Source organism: Amia ocellicauda, chromosome 5 (assembly GCF_036373705.1).
Source record: "Amia ocellicauda isolate fAmiCal2 chromosome 5, fAmiCal2.hap1, whole genome shotgun sequence".
NCBI lineage: Eukaryota > Metazoa > Chordata > Actinopteri > Amiiformes > Amiidae > Amia > Amia ocellicauda.
In genome coordinates, this window is record NC_089854.1 from 50,670,486 (window position 1) to 50,694,309 (window position 23,824).

At 38.7% G+C, this 23,824-nt stretch overlaps 1 protein-coding gene across 5 annotated transcripts in view; it reads left to right on the plus strand.

The window, feature by feature from the left end:
• The window catches only part of LOC136750466 (solute carrier organic anion transporter family member 1C1), a 41,842-nt gene that overhangs the window by 12,672 nt on the left and 5,346 nt on the right, over window positions 1-23,824 (plus strand). For 3 of the 5 annotated variants that reach the window (XM_066705601.1, XM_066705602.1, XM_066705600.1), the window contains exons 3-11: window positions 5,890-6,031; window positions 7,344-7,476; window positions 8,143-8,264; window positions 12,502-12,648; window positions 13,298-13,396; window positions 17,200-17,445; window positions 17,710-17,874; window positions 19,021-19,216; window positions 23,659-23,824. In XM_066705601.1, the coding sequence (XP_066561698.1) occupies window positions 5,890-6,031; window positions 7,344-7,476; window positions 8,143-8,264; window positions 12,502-12,648; window positions 13,298-13,396; window positions 17,200-17,445; window positions 17,710-17,874; window positions 19,021-19,216; window positions 23,659-23,824 (1,416 nt within the window). Of the gene's footprint in view, window positions 1-5,889; window positions 6,032-6,661; window positions 6,741-7,343; window positions 7,477-8,142; window positions 8,265-12,501; window positions 12,649-13,297; window positions 13,397-17,199; window positions 17,446-17,709; window positions 17,875-19,020; window positions 19,217-23,658 lie in introns of those variants that run through there. The other 2 variants (XM_066705604.1, XM_066705605.1) reach the window with 2 other exon arrangements.

Sequence of the window (23,824 nt, forward strand, 5' to 3'; positions counted from 1 at the left end):
ACTGAACCCCTACCTCTAGTCAACTTATGTATGTGTATATAAACACACCCAACAGGCAGATGTTCTTCTTTGTTTTCTGAGTAGAAATACAACCTTAACAGAAGCCAAAGTTTTCTGGAAAGTGCAACCCTAACCCTAAATCTAATCCTGAATGTATTTAAAGTGCTAACTAGTTATTTAATCTGGTTGCAATATGACTCGGATACAGTCTAAATGTAATCATGTACATGTGTTAGGAGCAGCCACAGTCCCGCATCTGTCCTGAAGGTCAATTTGGGTGATGTAACCTTTCATAGGTTATTTTATCTCTGCACCAAAAGAACATGAACTTGCCCTTCTTGGATGGAACAAAATAACAAGTAAGTACTACGGTATACTGTAGTAGCTTGTGATATACTACCAATACACTTTTATACTGTACTATACTGTGATATACTATAGTACACTATTGAATACTGTAGTACCTTGTAGTACAATATCGTACTTCTATTACTACGAATAATACTACTGTTAATATTAATAACAACAACTGACATTTACTTATACTAACTTACATACTATGACTAAAAATATGATCATACTTGCCATATACAATTACTAAGCTGAATACTTTTACATACTATTAATGATGCTCCTATTCCAAATTATTATACTTCTGCTGTGTGGTTACAATCATACTAACCTGCATAGTAATACATAGGTTTAAATATGTTTTTATCAAACCTATAAAGGCCAACTTAATAATAATAATAATAATAATAATAATAATAATAATAATAAATCATACAACTTTATATAGTGCCCCATAAAATTTCATATAATTTATTAATTGTCAATAATAGTAAATGCTATGCATGTATAATAAACCTTGTCATGTACTATAGTATAGTATAACAAGTACTACAGTTCTACAACAAATACTATGGTAGTGTCTTATACTACAGCATACTGTATTACCTTGTGATGTATTATACGAATTACTACAGAAGTACAACACATACTGTATTATACTTTATTATAACATAATACACTATTATACTACAGTATACTGTAGTAGCTTGTGCTATACTATAGTACACTGTTATACTGTAGTATACTGTAATATATTATAGTACACTATTGAATACTGTAGTACCTTGTAATATACTACAGTTCAACAACGCATACTATGGTACAGTGTTGTATACTATAGTATACTTAATTACTTTGTGATGTATTATCAATATTACTACAGTACAAAAAATACTATAATACACTGTTTTATACCATATTACACTTTTATACTATAGTATACTGTAGTATCTTGTACTTACTACACTACTACATGTACAGTGAAACATACTGCTTATTATACTGAAACATACTTTCACATGCAGACAAAGTTTCTCCAGGAACTTTAGCATTCTAGTTTATATTGTATGTACACTCACCTAAAGGATTATTAGGAACACCTGTTCAATTTCTCATTAATGCAATTATCTAACCAACCAATCACATGGCAGTTGCTTCAATGCATTTAGGGGTGTGGTCCTGGTCAAGACAATCTCCTGAACTCCAAACTGAATGTCTGAATGGGAAAGAAAGGTGATTTAAGCAATTTTGAGCGTGGCATGGTTGTTGGTGCCAGACGGGCCGGTCTGAGTATTTCACAATCTGCTCAGTTACTGGGATTTTCACGCACAACCATTTCTAGGGTTTACAAAGAATGGTGTGAAAAGGGAAAAACATCCAGTATGCGGCAGTCCTGTGGGCGAAAATGCCTTGTTGATGCTAGAGGTCAGAGGAGAATGGGCCGACTGATTCAAGCTGATAGAAGAGCAACTTTGACTGAAATAAGCACTCGTTACAACCGAGGTATGCAGCAAAGCATTTGTGAAGCCACAACACGTACAACCTTGAGGTGGATGGGCTACAACAGCAGAAGACCCCACCGGGTACCACTCATCTCCACTACAAATAGGAAAAAGAGGCTACAATTTGCACAAGCTCACCAAAATTGGACAGTTGAAGACTGGAAAAATGTTGCCTGGTCTGATGAGTCTCGATTTCTGTTGAGACATTCAGATGGTAGAGTCAGAGTTTGGTGTAAACAGAATGAGAACATGGATCCATCATGCCTTGTTACCACTGTGCAGGCTGGTGGTGGTGGTGTAATGGTGTGGGGGATGTTTTCTTGGCACACTTTAGGCCCCTTAGTGCCAATTGGGCATCGTTTAAATGCCACGGCCTACCTGAGCATTGTTTCTGACCATGTCCATCCCTTTATGACCACCATGTACCCATCCTCTGATGGCTACTTCCAGCAGGATAATGCACCATGTCACAAAGGTGGAATCATTTCAAATTGGTTTCTTGAACATGACAATGAGTTCACTGTACTAAACTGGCCCCCACAGTCACCAGATCTCAACCCAATAGAGCATCTTTGGGATGTGGTGGAACGGGAGCTTCGTGCCCTGGATGTGCATCCCACAAATCTCCATCAACTGCAAGATGCTATCCTATCAATATGGGCCAACATTTCTAAAGAATGCTTTCAGCACCTTGTTGAATCAATGCCACGTAGAATTAAGGCAGTTCTGAAGGCGAAAGGGGGTCAAACACAGTATTAGTATGGTGTTCCTAATAATCCTTTAGGTGAGTGTATAATTCGTTTTATGTCACTTGTTTCTTTAATACTGTTTTTATTTTGTTTTTGTTTTTTTTTGCTTCTAAAATAAAGACCTATTTTAGTGTCATCTGCAAATCTGACATGTTTGCTTACTATCCAAGAGTCCAGATCATTTATATAGATTAGAAAAAGCACAGGCCCTAATATTGATCCCTATGGAACTCAACTAACAACCTCACAGTTAGAAGCAACTCCTCTTATTAACACTCTTTGTTTCCTATACATAGTTTAGTTCATAGTCCATCTACTTACATTACCCTGAATGCCTACAGCTTCCAATTTGAGGATCAGTCTTTGGTGAGGAACCTTGTCAAAATCTTTTTAAAAATCTAAGTATATCATATAATATGCTTTCACGTGATCTACAGCTGCAGTTGCATGTTCAAAAAATTCTAATAAATTAGTAAGACATGATCTGCCTTGTCTAAACCCATCTTGACTATGAACAAGAATGTTATTTTCATTAAGATGCTCCTTGATTTTCTGTGTAATCATTTTTTCTAAAATTTGAAAGTCTGTAATTTCTTGGCTCAGTTTTGTCGCCTTTCTTCTGGATAAATGACATTTGCAGTTTTCTAATTAGTTGGCACATCCCCTGTTCTAAGTGTCAATTGGAATATTTAAGTTAGTGGCCTACACATAATTTCACTAATTTCTTTAAGTACTGTTGGAAATATACCATCTGGCCCAGGTGATAGACAGGAAAAAATAAGATTTCTCCTTTTGACCCAGTTCCTGTGAGCAACTGACAGAATCATTGCAAAATGGTTGTGGTGTTGGTTCAGTGAATTTATTTTGTATTGGTTTGGGAGTTGGCAGTTGGCAGATGAGTCAAAGTTTGGATTAAATCCAGACTTAAATCTAGGTACAGGTAACAACATATATGGTTGGTCTCTGAACATCGCCCCCCCACCCAAAAAATACCCCCACCCTGCCCCTGCCCCTGCCCCTGGCATCAGGAACTGGAATTTTGGCTTAGCATTGTTCCCACACTGCTGTTGAGGCTGTTCGGATCAGAAACAGGTGTGCCAGAGACAAAGGTTCAAATCCGAGCAGGGGGTTTGACTGCAATAGCTACAACAACAACACACATGGTAAACAATTACATAAACTACAGTATTTTAAAGACCCAAGATGCAGCTAACTTAATGGCAGACTGAACCCCTACCTCTAGTCAACTTATGTGTGTGTATATAAACACACCCAACAGGCAGATGTTCTTCTTTGTTTTCTGAGTAGAAATACAACCTTAACAGAAGCCAAAGTTTTCTGGAAAGTGCAACCCTAACCCTAAATCTAATCCTGATTGTATTTAAAGTGCTAACTAGTTATTTAATCTGGTTGCAATATGACTCGGATACAGTCTAAATGTAATCATGTACATGTGTTAGGAGCAGCCACAGTCCCGCATCTGTCCTGAAGGTCAATTTGGGTGATGTAACCTTTCATAGGTTATTTTATCTCTGCACCAAAAGAACATGAACTTGCCCTTCTTGGATGGAACAGAATAACAAGTAAACACACAATGCTATGTATTCATCACATGTTCATCCTTTAATCATGAATGCAGAAAGTAAATGTTATGGCAGCTACATGAAATCAAATCCAAGCAGATTATGTGGACGACCCGTTTGAAGAATTATACGCAATTAAACTGCAAGTCTCCTGATATGATTTATGAATAGCAATACAAGGAAAATAAATAGATACATAATTAAACAATACAATAATGAACAAAAGTATAGTTCTATAATAATAAATATTAATCACAATTATAACAATATTATTATATTGATTGAACAGAGGAGGCTTGTCTGCAATGATGCGGGTCAATGTGTTTCGATAACTAGCTATAAGCTATTCAAGACAGCATATCTGTGCATACAATAAATATTTCAAAACAGTGCTCCAGGATAAAAATTTGGAAAATTAACCAGGGAGATATAAGTATTCTTTAATATTATTATGAAAAACTTCCATGGGGGGGGGAGGGGCTGACGGTAAAAACGTGTTTTCCGTGGTCTTCCGGGCCTTTTGGTGTTCCTGAGTTCACCCGTGCGTTCTTTCTTTTTAAGAATGTACCAAATAGTTGATTTAGCCACACCTAATGATTTTGCTATCTCTTTGATTGGTTTGTTTTGATTTCTAAGGCAAAACGCCCCAAGCACAAGCAGGAACTAAAGACAGCTGCAGTACAGGCCTGGCAGAGCATCACCAGGGCAGAAACCCATCATCTGGTGATGTCTATGGGTTCCAGACTTCAGGAAGTCATTGACTGCAAAGGATTTGCCACCAAGTATTGAAACTCACAATTTAATTAATGATTATGTTAGTTTGTCCAATTACCTAAAATTTGGGGGACCACATATAAAAACCCAATTTGGATGTAACTCCCCTCAAATTAAAGAAGAAAGTCTACACTTGAACACATCTTGATTGTTTCCTTTCAAATCTATTGTGGTTGTGTACAGAGCCAAAATGATTAAACTTTTGTCCTTGTCTAAATATTTATGGATCTAACAGTATATGTACGCATATGTATATATTTGAATGTATATGTATATGTAACACCCACAGAATTTGATGTCTCCTTGTTCCCATGAGAAATCAGGACTCCATGGGTGTGTCTCAAGTTAGGCATAATAGCACTACACACCTTAACTGTGTGCATTTCGACAGAAAAGCCCAGACAAGGTGTGCCAAATGTTTTTGGCAAACAAACTAAATCAATATGTAACACCACCATTGCATATTTATATCATTAAATGGTTAATTAATCCATGGAGTTTAATCAAAATTAAAAAAACTGTACTTGTTTTAGGTTTTGATGGTTCTCTTTCATTATCCCCTCTAACTTTTGTTTTAGACATCAGTCTCTATTCTTTCCCTGAGAGAGAAGCAAGGCAAGAGTGAAAGAAAGATTGTAGATGTTTCTATGTATCAGCCACAACTGCTAGACATAGAAACAAAATGACGCTTCTTACACTTTGATGTTATTTTCAACTAAAGAATTTCGGCCTCACTGTCATTCACCTGTTTCCAATTACCAGTCTTCATTCAGCCACCAGAGAGGGTTGGAGAGTATCAAAGGGATGAGATGCTTTCTTTTAATCCTGTCTTTGTCAAGATAGCTTGTAATCTCATCTGCTGCTTTTGAAGGGCACTCGAAACTCACCAGGCTCTTTGGTCTGAATTTTTATTTTTTAATTTTACTCTAGATGTTCCTCATGGCATTGTCATTTGCCTATTTCGCAAAGGCATTATCTGGGAGCTACATGAAAAGCACAATAACCCAGCTGGAGAGACGATTTGATATCCCAAGTTACTTAATAGGAGTCATTGATGGCAGCTTTGAAATAGGTACGTATCCTTCTATGTATATTACTTTTCACAGTGAATGCAATTCTGTCTATTAAGTTTAAAACATAAGCAAAAAAATATTGTCTCAGGAGCTCCAAATTGGTTTGGTTGTTTCCTAGGTCCTTTAAAAAACTGATAAAAGTGTCCACTTAGCTTGTTTTGTGTTTGAAATTAAAAACTCCTTAACTTTTTCCTATCAAGACATCATTCATGACCCAATCCATTACTTGTACATTGTACAATTTAAATATGGTGAACTAATCTCACAGAAAAGAAAAGTAAGACAAAATGGATGGTAAGAAGTCATTAAAACAAGCCTTAGTGCCATAATGAATGCAACAACTATATTTATCATTATTTCTGGAGGCATATTTGAAGCTACAGAGATAGAACAGCTGAGCCTCTGGTAGTTTTATAAAAACAGTGAGGGGGGAATAATATATTTCTGATAGGGGGAGATCATCTTAACACATATATAAAAATATTAAAAAAAGAGTTTTTGTAGCATGTCACACTCTGTGTTGATATTAGCAACATATGTCACATGCACTCATACAGCTTTTTAAGATGCACAAGATTTTTTTTTTTTTTTTTTTTTTTTACAAACTCTATCATCCCTTCATACAGTAGACTGAGTTTGTGGACGTCATTTTCTGGCTGAAACCCATGAGTCAACAGCAGTGCTGCTGTATTTAGGATGCATTATCAGGTGACTGTCTCACTCTTTAAAGTGCCTATCAAGAAAATGTTGTAACACCCAGCCCAGCACTGCTGATACAGAAACACTGGTATTGTGTGCTGTAGTCACATCTTGTGTAACATGCTATGTACTATTATACTCCAGCTTAGCACACAGCAGTGTGAGCTCAGTGAGAATTTGAAAGAGAACTGGGAAGGGGAACCTGACCTGTCTGAATCAGGATTGAGAGGATTTAAGTTGGACAAATTAGTTACCTAGGTATGTAAAGAAATAGGCAGGACAAATGCATTTACCTGTAATGGATTTAGCTAGCATGGTTACCCTAATGAATGTTACCTCGCTATGCTTAACAATGATTTTACTTTGCTTGCCTACGTCTGAAGTGGGTTTTACCATGGTATACTGCAGTTGAGCGCCAACACCCCTGCTTTTAAAGAGTATCACTTTTATATAATTTTTAATGTCTCCTAGTGTAAGTGACATCTGTTTTGGGCAGGTTGGGACACAGTTGTCTCCTGCTAGCGACAAAGCATGAGTTGCAGTGGAGCATGGTACCAAATTAACTCATCACACACATTACAGTGGGATAATGCTGGACGTTTGATTTCTCAGGGAATTTGCTGGTCATAGCGTTCGTGAGCTACTTCGGGGCCAAGCTTCACAGACCAAAAATTATTGCAGTTGGGTGCCTCCTGATGTCCATTGGAACGTTTCTAATAGCAATGCCACATTTCTTCATTGGACGGTAAGCAAGAGGAATATTCCTGTCAGGAAATGTTTAGTGAGATTGGCGTTTATTGCTTTGATCCCAGAGAAAAAATGTGATTAGTCAATGGTGTCCAGATAAGATACAGTGAGGGAAAAAAGTATTTGATCCCCTGCTGATTGTGTACGTTTGCCCACTGACAAAGAAATGATCAGTCTATAATTGTAATGGTAGGTGTATTTTAACAGTGAGAGACAGAATAACAACAAAAAAATCCAGAAAAACGCATTTCAAAAAAGTTATAAATTGATTTGCATGTTACTACAAGAAACGTAGTGACCTCTGTGATTGCCAACAAGGGTTTTGCCACCAAGTACTAAGTCGAAGGGGTCAAATACTTATTTCCCTCATTAACATGCAAATCAATTTATAACTTTTTTGAACGGTACTAAATTAATTAAGAGGATAGAACTCCAGCGGTATGTTATTGTTCTGTCCTCGTATGCTTACTTCCTGTTTTGCCTAGGAAGCACTGCCATCAGGACAAATATCATGCTGGAGAGGGCAGTACAGTATGTTGTATGTACTGAACATTGTATTGTCCCACTGTTTAACAGACTGTAAATGTTTTACTGATTCAATGGTACTACAGTAGATGGTTTTCTGTTTCTGGTGCTAAACAGAAAATTGGTGTTTTTTACACAGCTATAAGTTTGAAACGACAATTAGATCATCAGTGAACTCAACAAACAACCTTTCTCCTTGTCCAGCAAATTCACATGAGGCAGTGACAGCTCGTGACAAGCCATCTATAGTGCCAAGTGCAGGTAATGTATTCACTGTTCATTATTATGAAGTTACGCTACTGATTTACTGTGTAGCAGTACAATTATAACTGAACCCTGAATTAATTATCATGGGCGTTAAGTTTTGATGGTTGTTTTTTTTTTTTTTTGCAATTCTGTGTCTTTTATTTGCCAACATGGATATAATAATGAATAACAGAATAAACAACGTTCCTGTTAACTTATGTTGACCTGGTCACTTAATGTATAGTTTCTTCATGACAGTTTCTTATATAGCCAATGTATTTCAAGATGAGGGCGTTAAGAATTGACAGTGGTCAAGCTATCTTTCTACCTAACACAGTTAGGTTTTTTGGATTTGACAAGGACAATATTAAAACAATGTTGTCCATACGTATTACCCTGACCACATGGAGTCATTGATGTTAATGTTGCAAAATAATGTACAAATAATTTCCCCCCATATCCATCACATTTTCATCCCATTAGACTAATCTTTATACCCATGTCAGCCTCATAGCACTTGGATTTAGTCGTCATGGTGATGGAAACATCCTGCATCTCCTATTTCTATGTTGCAGTGGAGCTCTCTTCCACCCCAGTGACCTAATCACTTGCTTAATTAAAACTATAATTTTTTGATTGGTCCCATCTCATCTCATCAATATTTAAATGTATAGAGAAGAGCTGCCTTTTGAATCTTGATTCAGGTGTTACACAAAGGGTTAGAGCAAATCAAAACTTTGACCTACCCACAAATGGCAAAGTATAAACCTGTACTCTATCATGTTATTGTTTTAACAAAGTGCTGATGCTTCTGGTGAATAATCCAGGGTTGATTTAAAATGATAGGTTATTATCATAACCCCAGTTCCCTGAAAAAGAAAGACAGCCATTACCTAATGGGAAGAGCCTTCTGACCTGCAAATCATTTAAAGCATGTACCAAAGCTGCCCAATAGGGGCCCTGCTGGCAGGAGGAAGACCTGCCCCCGGTGTCTGTGAAAAGTCTCCTCCTGACTGCAGCTCCCTGCCATTTCTTCATCAGGAAGGTCGTCTGGTCGAGCGAGCCCTGAAGAGTAATGGCTGTCTTTCTTTTTCAGGGAACCGGGGGTTATTATAATAACCTATTGTTCCCTTTCAAATCGAAAGACAGCCATTACCTAATGGGAAGACTATACTAGAGCTGTCGCGAGTCCGGACACCTGACTAAGCCTAAACCCATAATGACAAGGATAGCAGAGCCTCACAGCACCTGAGGGCTAGCAGTTTGAAGTACCTGGGAGCCCAAGCTTGGGCGCAGCCAGGCCGCCACGTTGAGGGTCTGTTAAATGGTGGCACCATGAAAGAGAGCCAACGATGTGGCTTGTCCCCTTGTTTAGTGCGCTGAGATGTGTTCAGGCATGGGAACATTAGCAGTCTCGTAGGTGAGCCGGATGACATCCCAGTGCGCCAGTCGCTGTTTGGATACCGCCCTCCCTCTCGTGGTGGAATCGTAGCAGACAAACAGCTGGTCGGATTTGCAGCTCTGCATAGTCCTCTGCATATAACACCTCAAAGCCCGGACAGGGCAAAGTGTGTGTAGTCTGCAGTCCTCATCCGATGCATGTGGAGGGGGATGGAAAGACTCTAGGTTGGTTTATGTGGAATGCCGACACAACCTTGGGCAGGAAGGCCGGGTTTGTCCTGAGAGTGACTCTGTCGTTGCATCCCGAGAAGATCAGACAGGCTTTATCCACAGACAAGGCATGAATTTCACTAATTCTCCTTGCCGACATTATCGCTACAAGGAAGGTTACCTTGAGCGAGAGGAAGCGGAGCTCCATTGTGGAGATGGGCTCAAAGGGAGCACCGCTCAGTCCTTTCATGGGCCATGGGTGAGCAAAGGCGTCCACACCCAGGGGGGCACCTCCCGTCTCCAGGGAGCACCACAGAGGACAGTGGGTCGTCACCTGTGTAGCGAAGAGGTCGACCCAAGTGGAGGAGTTCACGGAGCGAAGCATCTGGCAGATCTGGAGCAGGAGTGCCTCGCTCTCTGGGACCTTCGTCTGGGGGAGCGCATTCTCCTCCCAGGGGAGCGCCTGTGAGGAGATGGAGAGGGGGAGACAGACTGCGCCCTCACCGGTGAGGCTCGAGAGGAGGACGAGTGCCGTCTTCTTGGAGAGACACTAGCCGGGGGGCGGTTCGGAGCCAAGCCCACAGAAGAGCGGCGGGCAGCTGATGGGGAGTTCCTGGCCTTCTTACAGTGCGTGGCCTCCGTAAATGCCGCACAGTGAACGCAGCCCCCTTCTCCCGTCAGTGCATTCTGGGAATGCTCCTCGTCCAGACAGCGCATGCATAAGCCCTGGCACTCTGAACAACGGTGGAAAGCCCCCTTTGGCTTCATCCCAGTTAACAGATCCGTGTCTATGTCTCCTTTGGTCAGACTCTCTAAGTAGGTCGACAGCTCTTGTAGCCAAATTCCTCAGCTCTGATGCTGTCCCCCTCGATGTTTAAGTTAAGGTTGTCGACGTGAAGGTCCGAGAGGTTGACATTGGCGTCCAGAGGTCAAGAGCAGGTCGTGATGTTGTTGAGAAGTCGATGGAACACGAAGGTTGACAAGGTCGATTAAGGTCAAGGTCGATATCGACAGAAAGGTCTAGGTATCAACAGGGTAGGTGGATATGGACAGAAGAGTCGAGGGATTGACAGTTGGTCAAGGTCGATGAGGTTGAGGTCGACAGGATTTTGTCAAGCGTTGCTCTGGACGTATGGAGTGGTTTAAAATCCACGGACAGAGGTCAAGAGAATCCGGAGGATAGAGCGGGGGGCGCTCACCAACCAGCCACGGGGAGGCTGCTCCAGTGGAGTAGTCTCCATCTCTGTCCTCTCCTACACCACTCAAAACTGTAAGAAAGAATAATGGTACAAGAAGGTAAAATCCGTGCAATAGATCTCCATGGAGGGACCGAGGCCAGCTCTGATCGAGACTCCTACCGCACACTTACCTCCGAAGAGAAGCAAATAATAATAATAATAATAATAATAATAATAATAATAATAATAAGGAAACCGTAGTCCGAACCCTGAAGAGACAGTAAAAATTTGAATACACTCTGAAGAACAGGTGAGCACACTTCTCAAAGCTTTAAGGCAATCGCAAACGAATAGCAGTAAAGCACATTCACGGACAGGTGAAAGAAGAAATGGCAGGGAGCTGCAGTCAGGAGGAGACTTTTCACAGACACCAGGGGCGGGTCTCTCCTGCCAGCAGGGTTCCTATTGGACAGAATACTCCATGTGAATTAATTCTGATTCACATTGGTTTCCAAAGTGTTGTAATACAATTATATATATACTACCAGTCAAAAGTTTTAGAACACCCCCATATTTCCAGTTTTTATTTAAATTTAAGCAGTTCAAGTCCAGTGAATAACCTGAAATGATACAAAGGTAAGCGGTTAACTGCCAGAGATTAAAAAAAAAAGTTACTGAAAAATAATGTACATTTTAGAGTTATATACTGTGTTACTACATCCTCTTAAACATTATTTGGCAGTGTTACGTGCAGCTCCTGTGCATTGAAGTTACACTGTATTCCCAAAAAGCGCACATCGTTTGAAAGCTCATTCTCTTGGTGTTTCATTCTCAATCACATCCGATTTACAGTTTCCGTGTCACCCACTGTCATTCAGAGCCTTGGGGGTAAATGCACAGTCTGCATCAGAGAATGCTTCAGAGTCTCAGCTTTCATGGGATACCAAATGCTTGACAAATAACACAACAGTGAAGAGTACACATGGGATTAAAGAGAAGCACACATATTTAGTGCCCTTTAAAGGGTACCAGAGGGTTTTGCCAGCTTAAGGGGTTAAATTTTGTTAAAACAATTCCATGATTTCTTTTTTATCTCCAATTCCAATAAATTGTTCTATGCTTTAATTTCAGAGTACATTAAGACATTTAACTATGTACATTTCAATACAAACTGGAAAAACTGTTCTAAAACTTTTGACTGGTAGTGTACATATTATTTTTATGTTCTTCTTTGTGGTCCCATTGACTTGAGTCAGTTGTAATTAGTACTACATCTTCTACTACTAATACTAATAACAATATCAATAAATATGAGATATTTAAAAAATATGTATATTTTCCAATCTGTATTTCGGGCAACTGCTAAGAGCTTCCAGGGGTAGAGGCAAAATATGACTGATTTGTTCTTGCAGTGATTCTTTATGAATCCATTATGCATTGTGTCTCAATACCATTGCCCACAGACTGTGAGACGGAGGCCGGACTCTCCATGTGGATCTACGTTTTCCTGGGGAACGTTTTGCGAGGAATTGGAGAAACGCCCGTGCAACCATTGGGAATTTCCTATATCGATGATTATGCAAGAGCAGAAAACGCTGCTTTCTACATCGGTAAATTCACTAGGGCTCCTGAATCTAGTACCAGACAGAAGACCAGACAAAAGCAAATCATACAATAAAACAAGATGGATAGCTGATGTATATTCTGACTAAACCATTGCTCTGTTTGGCACGTTTTTTGAAAATCCAGTTGGATCATCTGTGCTGTGCTCTTTATCTGTAGATTACTAATTGTGTTTCAGTTGCTTGTTATGTCTAGGTCTTCATTTTTACTTGATTAATTAATTACATGTAGCCCACAAAGGATCAACTGACTCTCGTCTGAGTCTCTGTGTCTGTGAGGATTATGTCAATAGGTTTTTATGTTGTTGTTTTTTCACTCATTGTAGCACACTGATAACCTGTAGTACTCCATTCACACAACTATTGATTTAAATCAATACACATTGTTCATCTGTACTTATTTTATAACCAAGTATTTTATAAGTTTGTTGAACACTGTTTCAGGTGATATTAAACTGTTGAATGAACAGAGGTAAACGTTTGACTGCCAAAACTGATTGCTTTGGAGTTTCTCAAAGTCTGTTAGTTAATATTAAACTATTATATATGAACATACAATGGTATGCAGAAAATAATTGTGTTTGCCCAATTTCTATTCTTTAATTTGAGCTTCATAAGGTTCTATATATTTTGTTAGGATGTGTCCAGACAATATCCATTATCGGTCCAGTGTTTGGGTATTTACTGGGATCACTATGTGCCAGAATATATGTTGACATTGGATTTGTGGATATGGGTGAGTACAATTCTCCTGTTAAATGTGTTTAATTCTTCAGCTTCTGTATATTTTTGTTATTTGTTTGCTTGTATGTGTATGACCATACTAAGTAAACATATACAAAGCATTTTGGTTCCAAATACATACACACACACACACACACACACACACACACACACACACACACACACACATTCAGCTGAGGTGCTGTCTCTCCTAAACCTACAGGCATTCCTGTCAGTTTTTGCAACCATACTGATATACATGGCTATAATCTTTCATAATTAATTTCCTGCATGATTCAAATGATTACATAATCTCAGACTGGTGGAATATGGTGAACTGCATAGAATACATTTCCCCTAATGGTCAAATGCAGTAATTGTAATTCACAGAATAATCATTAATCTATTGCAGGCAATATGATTTATTGACTAGAAAAAAATATGGTATTTTACCTTTACTGTCCCCAAGGATTAATTGTATAACTTTATAAAAGGGATTAATATAATTTATACATCTGTAACTATGTTTCATAATATTATTAAAATAATAATAAACAATAATGAAATTATGAGGATGCCTAGATAAGGGCATCTGCTAATAAATAAATACATACATACATACATACATACATACATACATACATACATACATACATACATAAATAAGGTTATTGAACATTCTAAAAGTTAAAAAAAAATATTAAAATGTATCATATTTTAATCATCTAATGAAAATATTCAGCATTAAATGTAATTACTATAGTTTCATATTACTATTACCTTTATTGTATTTTATTATTTTATAATAAGTATTTATTTCATGTGACAGATAAGTGTTTGGCATGTTCCCCTTGTTTGGCCATCACATCCCGAATATTTACTTATGTACTTTCTTTTTTACCAGTCAAGATGGTCACATGACTATCCCCAAATGTTATATTGGATAGAAGTGGAGTCATGTATAATTAATCGTATACAAAATAGTGTTTAAATTGTTTTGTACTACTGTTTTTCACAATGCCATTTGTGCATGATGTGCTGCAATAGAGGAGTTTAAGTCAAATTTATCATTGCATTATGTGTATTACTCATTGTATTGTATTAAACCCCATTCACACTGAAACAATTGCCGGCAATTTGGTGGCATTTTGTTGTCGGCATGGTCAACAAATCCACATGCTTTTGTAGAGTCTTGTCCCCATGGCTACAGCATTCTTCCCTGCAATCTCTGTTTTCTGTGTGAATGGGTTATTGCTGGCTATTTTCCGGGAAGGTTCATAGTCTAATTGCCAGCACTTTTTTCGGCAATGTGTCTGTGTGAATAGAGCAGGAAAATGATCGCTGTCAGATGACACATGTCCTTGCATGGTCGACACAGTGCTCATCTAACTGATGTAACCAATCAGAATAGGGGCACATTTTTGTGACCACAACACAACAAGGTTAAGCCACCGTAGTTTGAACAAGAACTTGTGACCGTAACGAGAAACAGAATGGATTGTTAGAAATGGCAGAGTTTGAAAATAACATAGTTGCAGTAATTCTGAGTGTTATTGATGAACCAATAGATTGGCGTATGTAATGCTAACTATTGTCACACATATGTCAGATAAATAAATCATACAAAATATAATATCTATATACAGGCAAACGTGTTACCCCCCCTCACACTGGGTTCGTTTCAAACTAAATCAGGTAGGTTCGTTGCTTTGAAACAATGTATCGGTGTGCTCACTGTCACAAATGTGCTCAGGTCGTTTGGAAACGGGTGCGTTTTTGTGTTTCACTTCCGTGTTTTCTCAGGACTCAGATCACTTGTGTTCATATTGCAATAATCAAGTGAGCTTGGTTCATTTTGTATTAATAAAACATATTTACATTTTACATGATTAGTGCATACGAAATGGCAGCATAACGCATACAATAACAAATACATATGACAGCAATAAAGTAACATGCAGTAGTCCAAACACATTTGACAGTCTACTTCTGATACAACCGAATAATACACAGGTGCATTCACATTGTGCAGGATGTACGCAGATATGACCAGCAAAGCAATTAATTTTTAGAATCTGTGACGATTTCACATCCAATATTTAAACATACTGTATGCAGTTACTGAAGACAAACATACGCTGCTAACTTATGTGAATATTATAATCAGTGTTACGCTGCCGAATAGTGATTGTTTTGCCTATATAAAAATATACCATAACACAGTAGTGTGATGTCCCCTAAATATCTATCTAAGAGTATTTTACTGCTACTGTCATATTATATAGTGCTACTTTACATAATACATTAAATTAAGTTTTTATAGCACATTATTTCTGACAATTATTTTCACACACAAAAGTACAAATAGGCCACAAAATGTTTGAAAAATGATTCACTCACAGACAGCATCTTTAGATAAAATTGTACTTTAATTTTAATTTTCATTATAGTCCATTTAGAAAATAATTTGAAATACCTTTTGTAACACCCTATGAATATAGCCCAATATCCAATTGTTGTCAGATTACTGATGTTACCATTAACAATAAGTAAATGAATAAAAACATAAATGTGCATGTTATTTTAGGTGGTACTATACAGTCAAAACTACACATTATTCGGTGAAATGTGGAGTTCTTTTTTTTTTTCTTGAAAAATAACCGAGACCTCCCAGTGTTACATTCAAGATTTCCAAGCGAACCAATCTCAGTTATTTTGCCAAACGGACTGTGACCAACTCTTTCGGTGGTTGGAGTTAATTTCATTTCGGTTCGGTTCGGTTCGTTTGCCAATCGAAATGTGTTGTTCACACTATTTTCCAAAAGAACCGAACCGAACCGCACTGAATACGAAACAAACCTCTAGTGTGAACAAGCCTTTAGACTGCATTAAAGTGACACTGATGGTAGTTTGTTTCGAGTTTTTTAATTTGATTTTAATGCAGTAATGTCAAACTTTAAAAAATGAAAAATAAGTTTTGAGCAATCAATCAATCACAGGTCTACAAACCCAGACATTTGGAGGATATAGATATGCACACAATGTAATGTCATACTTTTTTTTCTCATTTATTTTAGATGATTTAACTTTGCTGCAGTATATGTCAAGACCCACACAACGCCTCTCGTCATGCGACCATGAACCGAGAACCAAGTCTCACACTGGGTTCATTGGTTCAAATGATCTTTGACCGCTGGTCCAGTGACCACACCGCAAAAACACACAACCATACAACTGATGAACTGGACATAGCGCGAAAATGCACCTAGATTGACATATCATTTGCCTTTCCCTCCTGGCTAGTTTTTGCTAGTGAGTCCAAACCGAACCGGCACCCTGATTAGAGTCAATAGCCCAGTAAATACAATGAAGGAAACTGGCAAAACGGGGAAAATATCGAACTATACAAAAATGTCCAGAGTATCGGTCCATGTCCCCCTCTCTCAAATCCACATGCTTCTGTAGAGTCTTGTTCCCATGGCTACAGCACTCTTCCCTGCAATCTCTGTTTTCTGTGTGAATGGATCCTTGCCGGCAATTTTCTGGCATTGAAAGCCAGTGTGAATGTGGTGCAACAGGAACTCAACTTTCATGTCACTGTTATGATCCTGTTTGTCTTCTGTGTGTGGAGGTTCTTTGACACACTAACTAACCCATTTCAGAAAACAAACAAACTGATAAATACACAAACTTAAACACACATTTGTGAGTACTTAGTTATTAATAAAATTGGAAGGAAGTGTTCAGTGGAATAAAAGAATCACCACACATAGCTGGATGTGTACCAATATATTGTGATTTCTTCTTTCTTTCCAGAGAGTATTACAATTACCCCAGGAGATGCCCGCTGGGTGGGTGCATGGTGGCTGGGGTATTTAATAGCTGGTGTCATCACCCTCCTATCTGCCATACCTTTCTGGTTCCTGCCTAAGTCGCTGCCAAGACCTGTTACCCGCCAGAATTCAAGGTGTTCGTCTGAACAGCTGAGGTTCATCAAGGAGTCTCCCATGGAGCAAAAATATGTAGCTGAGGAACCTGTCAACTTTTCAGAGATGGCAAAAGGTAAAGATTTTTCACACTCGGTGATCCAGATTTAGACCTTTTTAGAGGACCCCTTTATGTAAGCATGCATGTCCACTATAATCAAGCCACATGAGTTGTCAGAATCTTCATAACCTGAACATTGGGAAGGACCTTCCAACCAAAGGCAGATGAAGATTGCCTGCTGATGTTTTTTTAACTCTATTGTTTACTACAGGCATAATGAGGAGACAGATTTTGCACTAATTCATCATTTTTCTGATCACTATTCATGTTTTCTTGCAGATTTCCTCCCAGCCTTGAAAAACCTGCTTGGAAATCCTATCTACTTCTTGTACCTCTGCATAACTATTATCCAGTTTAACTCCCTGATTGGCATGGTCACATATAAGCCAAAGTACATTGAGCAACACTATGGACAGTCTGCCTCAAAAGCCAACTTTCTAATGGGTAAATGTTGTTATGCTAATTGTAACTCATCATTATAACTTTTTTATTTTACAATGTAAACATGAAGAGTAACTATAAATAACTTTATTCAGTATCTTCACATATTAGTAACATTTTATTATTGCATGTAAACATCGGCACATGTTTTAAAATCAAAATCTTGGAAAATCATATTTTTGAATTTTCCATTTTAATTTTCTGATAATTGTTTTAAACATCTAAATCTTCACTTCATACTGAAATAACAATTATGTAGCCTAACATCTAAATCATTTTCAGAATCTTATTCTGAACTACAATACTAAACAACAGCCTGAAACCCTGCCCAGCCCAGCCCTAGTCAACACCAAACTTTGAAGTCACTGTGGTGGAAAAACGATTTGGAGTCGGGAGTTCTAATCAGAATTTATTATGTGCACAGGAGGAACAGCGCAACTCAGAACTCAAATGATTTTAGGCCAGCATGACACTATTCTCCAAAAGTTTTAAGATATAACAAAGCTTTTATACCCCCTCTGGGACATACCCTCAAGGGGCCTTAACATATTATAATCAGTGTCTGAATGGTCATTTCTTATAACTATACCAGTGATTTCATTGGCTTTCTAAACTAAGCCTTCCCATCTCATCAATATTATAATCATTACTCATGAATAATAATCATTAACTTCTGACTTGCCAGTTGCATTGGAAGGTAATTTGCAGATAATACATTGCAAGAAAGGAAAGGGAACTGCTGATAACCAAGTTAGGAGTAACAGCACACCAAGGACAAAGGCAGGATAGGATGTTAATATCTTTCCCCCACAGCACACACAAATGTACAGCCAAATAAGCTAAGTCAATATTAAAACAACCCCTTAAAGAAAGCTTAGGTTGGATAGAGACTAACTCTAAGTCTTACCCTAGCCCAATATGTCACTCTAATTTGATCCTTAACTTCAAATTAATAAAATATTAATCTGAATTCCATAGAAAAACACATATGAAAAACCCAAATGTTACTGCAAGACCATTCCTACTGTCCAACTTAGCTTGATCATATACATTCAAATCTTCAGTTAATACAGGGATAAAAATGAATTACTTGCATAATAATCCAGACATTTGTTCTGAACTGTGACACAGTATTTGATCCCATTTCAGGCGTCATCAACATTCCAGCCGTGGCTCTGGGGATATTCTCTGGGGGCGTCATCATGAAGAAATTCAGGCTGAGCATAATGGCAGCTGCCAAGTTTGCGCTTGGGACTTCTCTGCTGGGCTACGTTTTGTCCCTTTTATTTTTTGCAATGGGCTGTGAGAACTCCAGAGTGGCGGGTCTGACTGTGCCATACAAAGGGTAAAATGAATATTATTCATTTTATTATTGTACTTTCATTTTCTGTAATTGATGAAGAGGAGTATACAGACAGTAACCTAGGAAACTATGAACAGACTATAGTAGTCTCTCACTGCTAACAATTTCAAAGGGATCCTGTCTTTTCCTCACGCACTTTTCATCACTGGCGATTGTTCATCATGAACATTTCAGTTCATTTCAGTTCATCGCCAATTTACATATTCATCAGCACTTTGCATATTCAGTTACACATTTCACACAGACTTTTAGACCAGCCGTTGTAGTTGTTTTTTGAAAGTATATATTAAATTCAGTAAATAAATATGGACGGTAATTTGTGCCAAAATAAATAAATAAATACATTTCAGTGTATTTCCTTTTTTATTCATCTATGTATATATTTATTTATTTAGTAATTTATTTATTTCATATTTTATGTATTTATTTTTTTATAATAAACAGCAGTTTATTCACAGTATATATTACAATTAATAAATAGGTCAGATAAAAGGAGCAGACAATAACATTAAAAATAGTTTAACACTAGAACCATCATAGTATTTGTCACAAAAAGTGTCTTTCTCCTCCTCTTGTCTACTGAATATAATATAGCCGATGATCTGGGCTTTGTAATAACATTATTCATTGTGAAAAAGTTATAACCCAGCTAGCACACAACATTGCCACAAATTACATTCTATTACGTTGCTACAATCTTGTGGCAATGTTGTGTGTTAGCAGGGAGTCATGTTGATTTCTGAAACACGTGATTTTCTACATATCATTCATATATTATTGTTATTATTATTATTATTATTATTATTATTATTATTAATAATAATAATAATAATAATAATTTTATTAGCAGATTAGCACCTGCTATAGGTCTTGTCTGCTTGTCCCTGATCAACTCAGCAAGTTTCTAACTATCCTTTGGAACTCAATCTTGTTCACGTTGCAAACCCAGGTCTCTGGATCAATGCTTTGATCATGAATGCTAATTATTTTGTATTAGTGTAGGGCACTATATTTTAGAAAATGTGTTTGTTCTGCATTGATATACACAGATCTCATAGACGGACAGGACCATTTCAAAGCGCTTCACATTGTATCAAGTAAAAAGTAAAAGATATATTTCAAAATTTGAGTTTAATAAAATAATATGTATAAACTGTTTTATGTTGTAAAATATAACATCAATAAATGTTCTACAGACCTATTTTAACCCCCCCTCCATGTCTCTCTCACTCTCTCTCTCATCTAGGTAATATTATTATTATTAATATTATTATTATTATTATTATTAATCCCACCTCCTCCCTGTCTCTCTATCACAACTAGTTAGCCTATTATTATTAATATTATTTATTTATGTATTTATTTATTTATTAGCAGACGCCCTTATCCAGAGTGAATTACAAAATAAGATTAACTGAGAAGATATAATAAATGCAACATGTACAACAAAAAAAACTTACATTCAGTGACCACAAACAACAAATATTCACCTGGTGTACTGCACATTATGTTTACATGCTGGTTCATATGTATGTATTCCTCTCAATATGTATTACTTACTGTAGAAAATCTGCACAACTTGAACACACCCCGTGTAAACAAGCTGATGCATTAATCGATAAAAAGGGGAGAAATTAAAGTGTTGAAAAACAGACTGCCATAACAGTAGGATTTGATAAAAGTCTGTTTTGGAATTGTAGGTCATTAAAGAATATTCGATTTAAATCAAAAGACAGTGTGTGTGTGCAAAGTGTTGATGAATATGCAAATTGGTGATGAACTGACGCTGCTGATTAAATGTACCCCATGATTAAATGTGTGTGATGAAATGCCCGTGATGAAAAGACGTAGACCCCATTTCAGACCATGATTGTATTTCTTTGAATATTGGATATTGTTGGATATGTTGCTTAGCTCTCAATCTAAATGTGTAAAATGGAGTGGAGATGTGATAGCCAGGCTTGGATTAATGGACGATTGGGAACAAACCAGTTTTGTAAATAGTTTTCCTTGCCACTGTAAGGGCTGCCGGAATGAGCCTAAAGTATGTCTTCTCCTGATGAATCAGAAAGCATGAAATAGGAGCCAAAATGTGGTTTCTGAAGCTGTTGTAGTGAGAACAGCTATGGTGGAAGTTACTATTATTATTATTATTATTATTATTTATTTATTGGCAGACGCCCTTATCCAGGGTGACTTACAAAATATAAGCACAATACAAAGTGCAAAAATACAGTGCAGTTCAAAGCATAAGACATTACAAATTCCAATTTACATAATACAGTGCAATTCAAATCATAATACATTTTACAAATTCCAATTTACACAAGTGTATACAATATATGAGGTCTTACATCTTGGATTATAAAAGCTGAGTGCAGACAAGATGTTAGGTCACAGTCAAGGGCCAAGGGAAAGGGAGCAAAGGGGAAATCAAAAACAGCAAGTATTAGTAACGCAAGGCAAGTAGTATAATAAAACGTTGTAAAGTGCTATCTTACAGGAGAGTAAAGGACTAAATTACAAGTACTGTCTGAAAAGATGTGTATTGAATAAGCGCCAGAAAGAGGTCAAGGACTCTGCTGTTTTGACTTCAGTGGGAAGGTTGTTCCACCACTTACGGGCCAGGGATGAGAAGGAACGGGCTCTGGAAGTTAGTCTTCTGGCACTGCAAGACCGCAGTGGTCTGGAGGGGATGTATGGGAAGACAAGGGTCTGAAGGTAGCTTGGTGCAGTGTGGTCGAGACAGCGGTAGGTGAGGGTCAGTGTCTTGAACTGAATGAGTGCCGGTAGCGGGAGCCTGTGTAGGGAGCGGATCAGTGGAGTAGTGTGTGCGAATCGGGGCAGAGAGAATACCAGACGAACCGCAGAGTTTTGGATTAGCTGGAGCGGGCGGGTAGTAGTTGCAGGCAGGCCGGCCAGGAGGGAGTTGCAGTAGTTCAGGCGGGAGACGACCAGTGACTGGACGAGCAGCTAAGTCAAGTGGTAGGTGAGGAAGGGTCTGATTCGGCATATGTTGCTCAGGAATAATCTGCAGGTGCGTGTCAAGCATGGTGATGTGCTAAGTATAAGAGAGACTCCTAAGTTCTTAGCGGAGGAAGAAGGAGAGAGTGTCGTAGATTCCAAGGGGATTGAGATGGAGAGATCAGCAGAAGGTGAGGAAGAGTGGGGGAAAAAAAAGGAGATCCGATTTGGAGAGGTTGAGCTAGAGGTGTTGCGAGTTCATCCAGGCGGAGATAGCAGACAAACAAGAAGAGATGCGAGAGGGGATGAGAATGTCAGAAGAGGGAAAAGACAGGAAGATCTGGGCATCATCTGCGTAGAAGTGGTAGGAGAAACCATGGGATGCGATGAGGGGGCCCAGGGAGCGAGTGTAGAGAGAGAACAGGAGCGGGCCCAGGACGGAGCCTTGGGGAACGCCTGTGAGGAGAGGTTGGGGGGTGGATAAGGAGCCTCGCCATGTCACTTGATAGGTCCGGTCGTTGAGGTAGGAGGAGAACCAGGTGAGAGCAGTGCCAGAGATTCCAAGGTCAGCGAGGCAGGAGAGGAGGATGGAGTGATCGACAGTGTCAAATGCTGTGGAGAGATCAAGGAGGATGAGGACTGAGGAGAGGGAGGCCGCCGAGCACAGCTGAGGGTGTCAGTGACTGCCAGGAGAGCCGTCTCAGTGGAGTGAGTGATGGGAAAGAAATGCAGAGAGCTGATGGTGGACAGCAAGCTCGAGGGTCTTTGAGAGGAAGGGGAGTAGGGAGACAGGATGGTAGTTCTGACGAGAGGTGAGGTCAAGGGTAGGTTTCTTGAGGAGTAGGATGACAGCAGCTTGTTTAAATGCAGAGGGGAAACAGCCAGAGAGGAGTGAGGAGTTGAGGAGGGAGGAGATGAAGGGGAGAAGATCAGGAGCGGTCGCTTGGAGGAGGCGAGTAGGGAGAGGGTCCAGGGGACACGTTGTAGGTTTGTGACTTAGGAGGAGAAAGGAAAGATGAGTCCGAGTCCGAGAGAGATGAGAATGAAGAAAAGGAAGCTTGGTCGGTGGGAGAATTGGGTGTGATGGGAGAGGAGGGGGGACTGTTGAAGAGCTTCACTATTGACACATGTCTTGTGGTTGGAACAGATTAAATATTGTAGCTCTGCAGCTTTTTCCATTTGTAATGGGATCTGTTCATGTGTGTGTTAGCTATGTACTGTCAGATGGTGTCAGACAGCAGTTTGCCAAATTAATTAACTCTCCTTCTCGGTATAGTAGCAGTTGGGGCTTCACCATTCTTAATCTGTCCCTATGCACTGTATTGGAAACTGTGGTTGGTGTAGGTTACAATTAACATCTATTTTACATCAGCTACATTTAACCTTTCCTTCTTTTTTCCTTCTTCTTCTTCTTCTTCTTCTTCTTCTTCTTCTTCTTCTTCTTCTTTGTATACACAAAGAGTCCAGCACGTTTCTTACCTCGAGAGATCATTGTTAGCAGACTGCAACTCTGGTTGCCTGTGCTCTGGGAAGGAGTGGGATCCAGTCTGCGGGGAAAACGGAATAACTTATATCTCGCCTTGTCTCGCCGGCTGCAGAACGTCCAGTGGATCTGGCAAAAACACA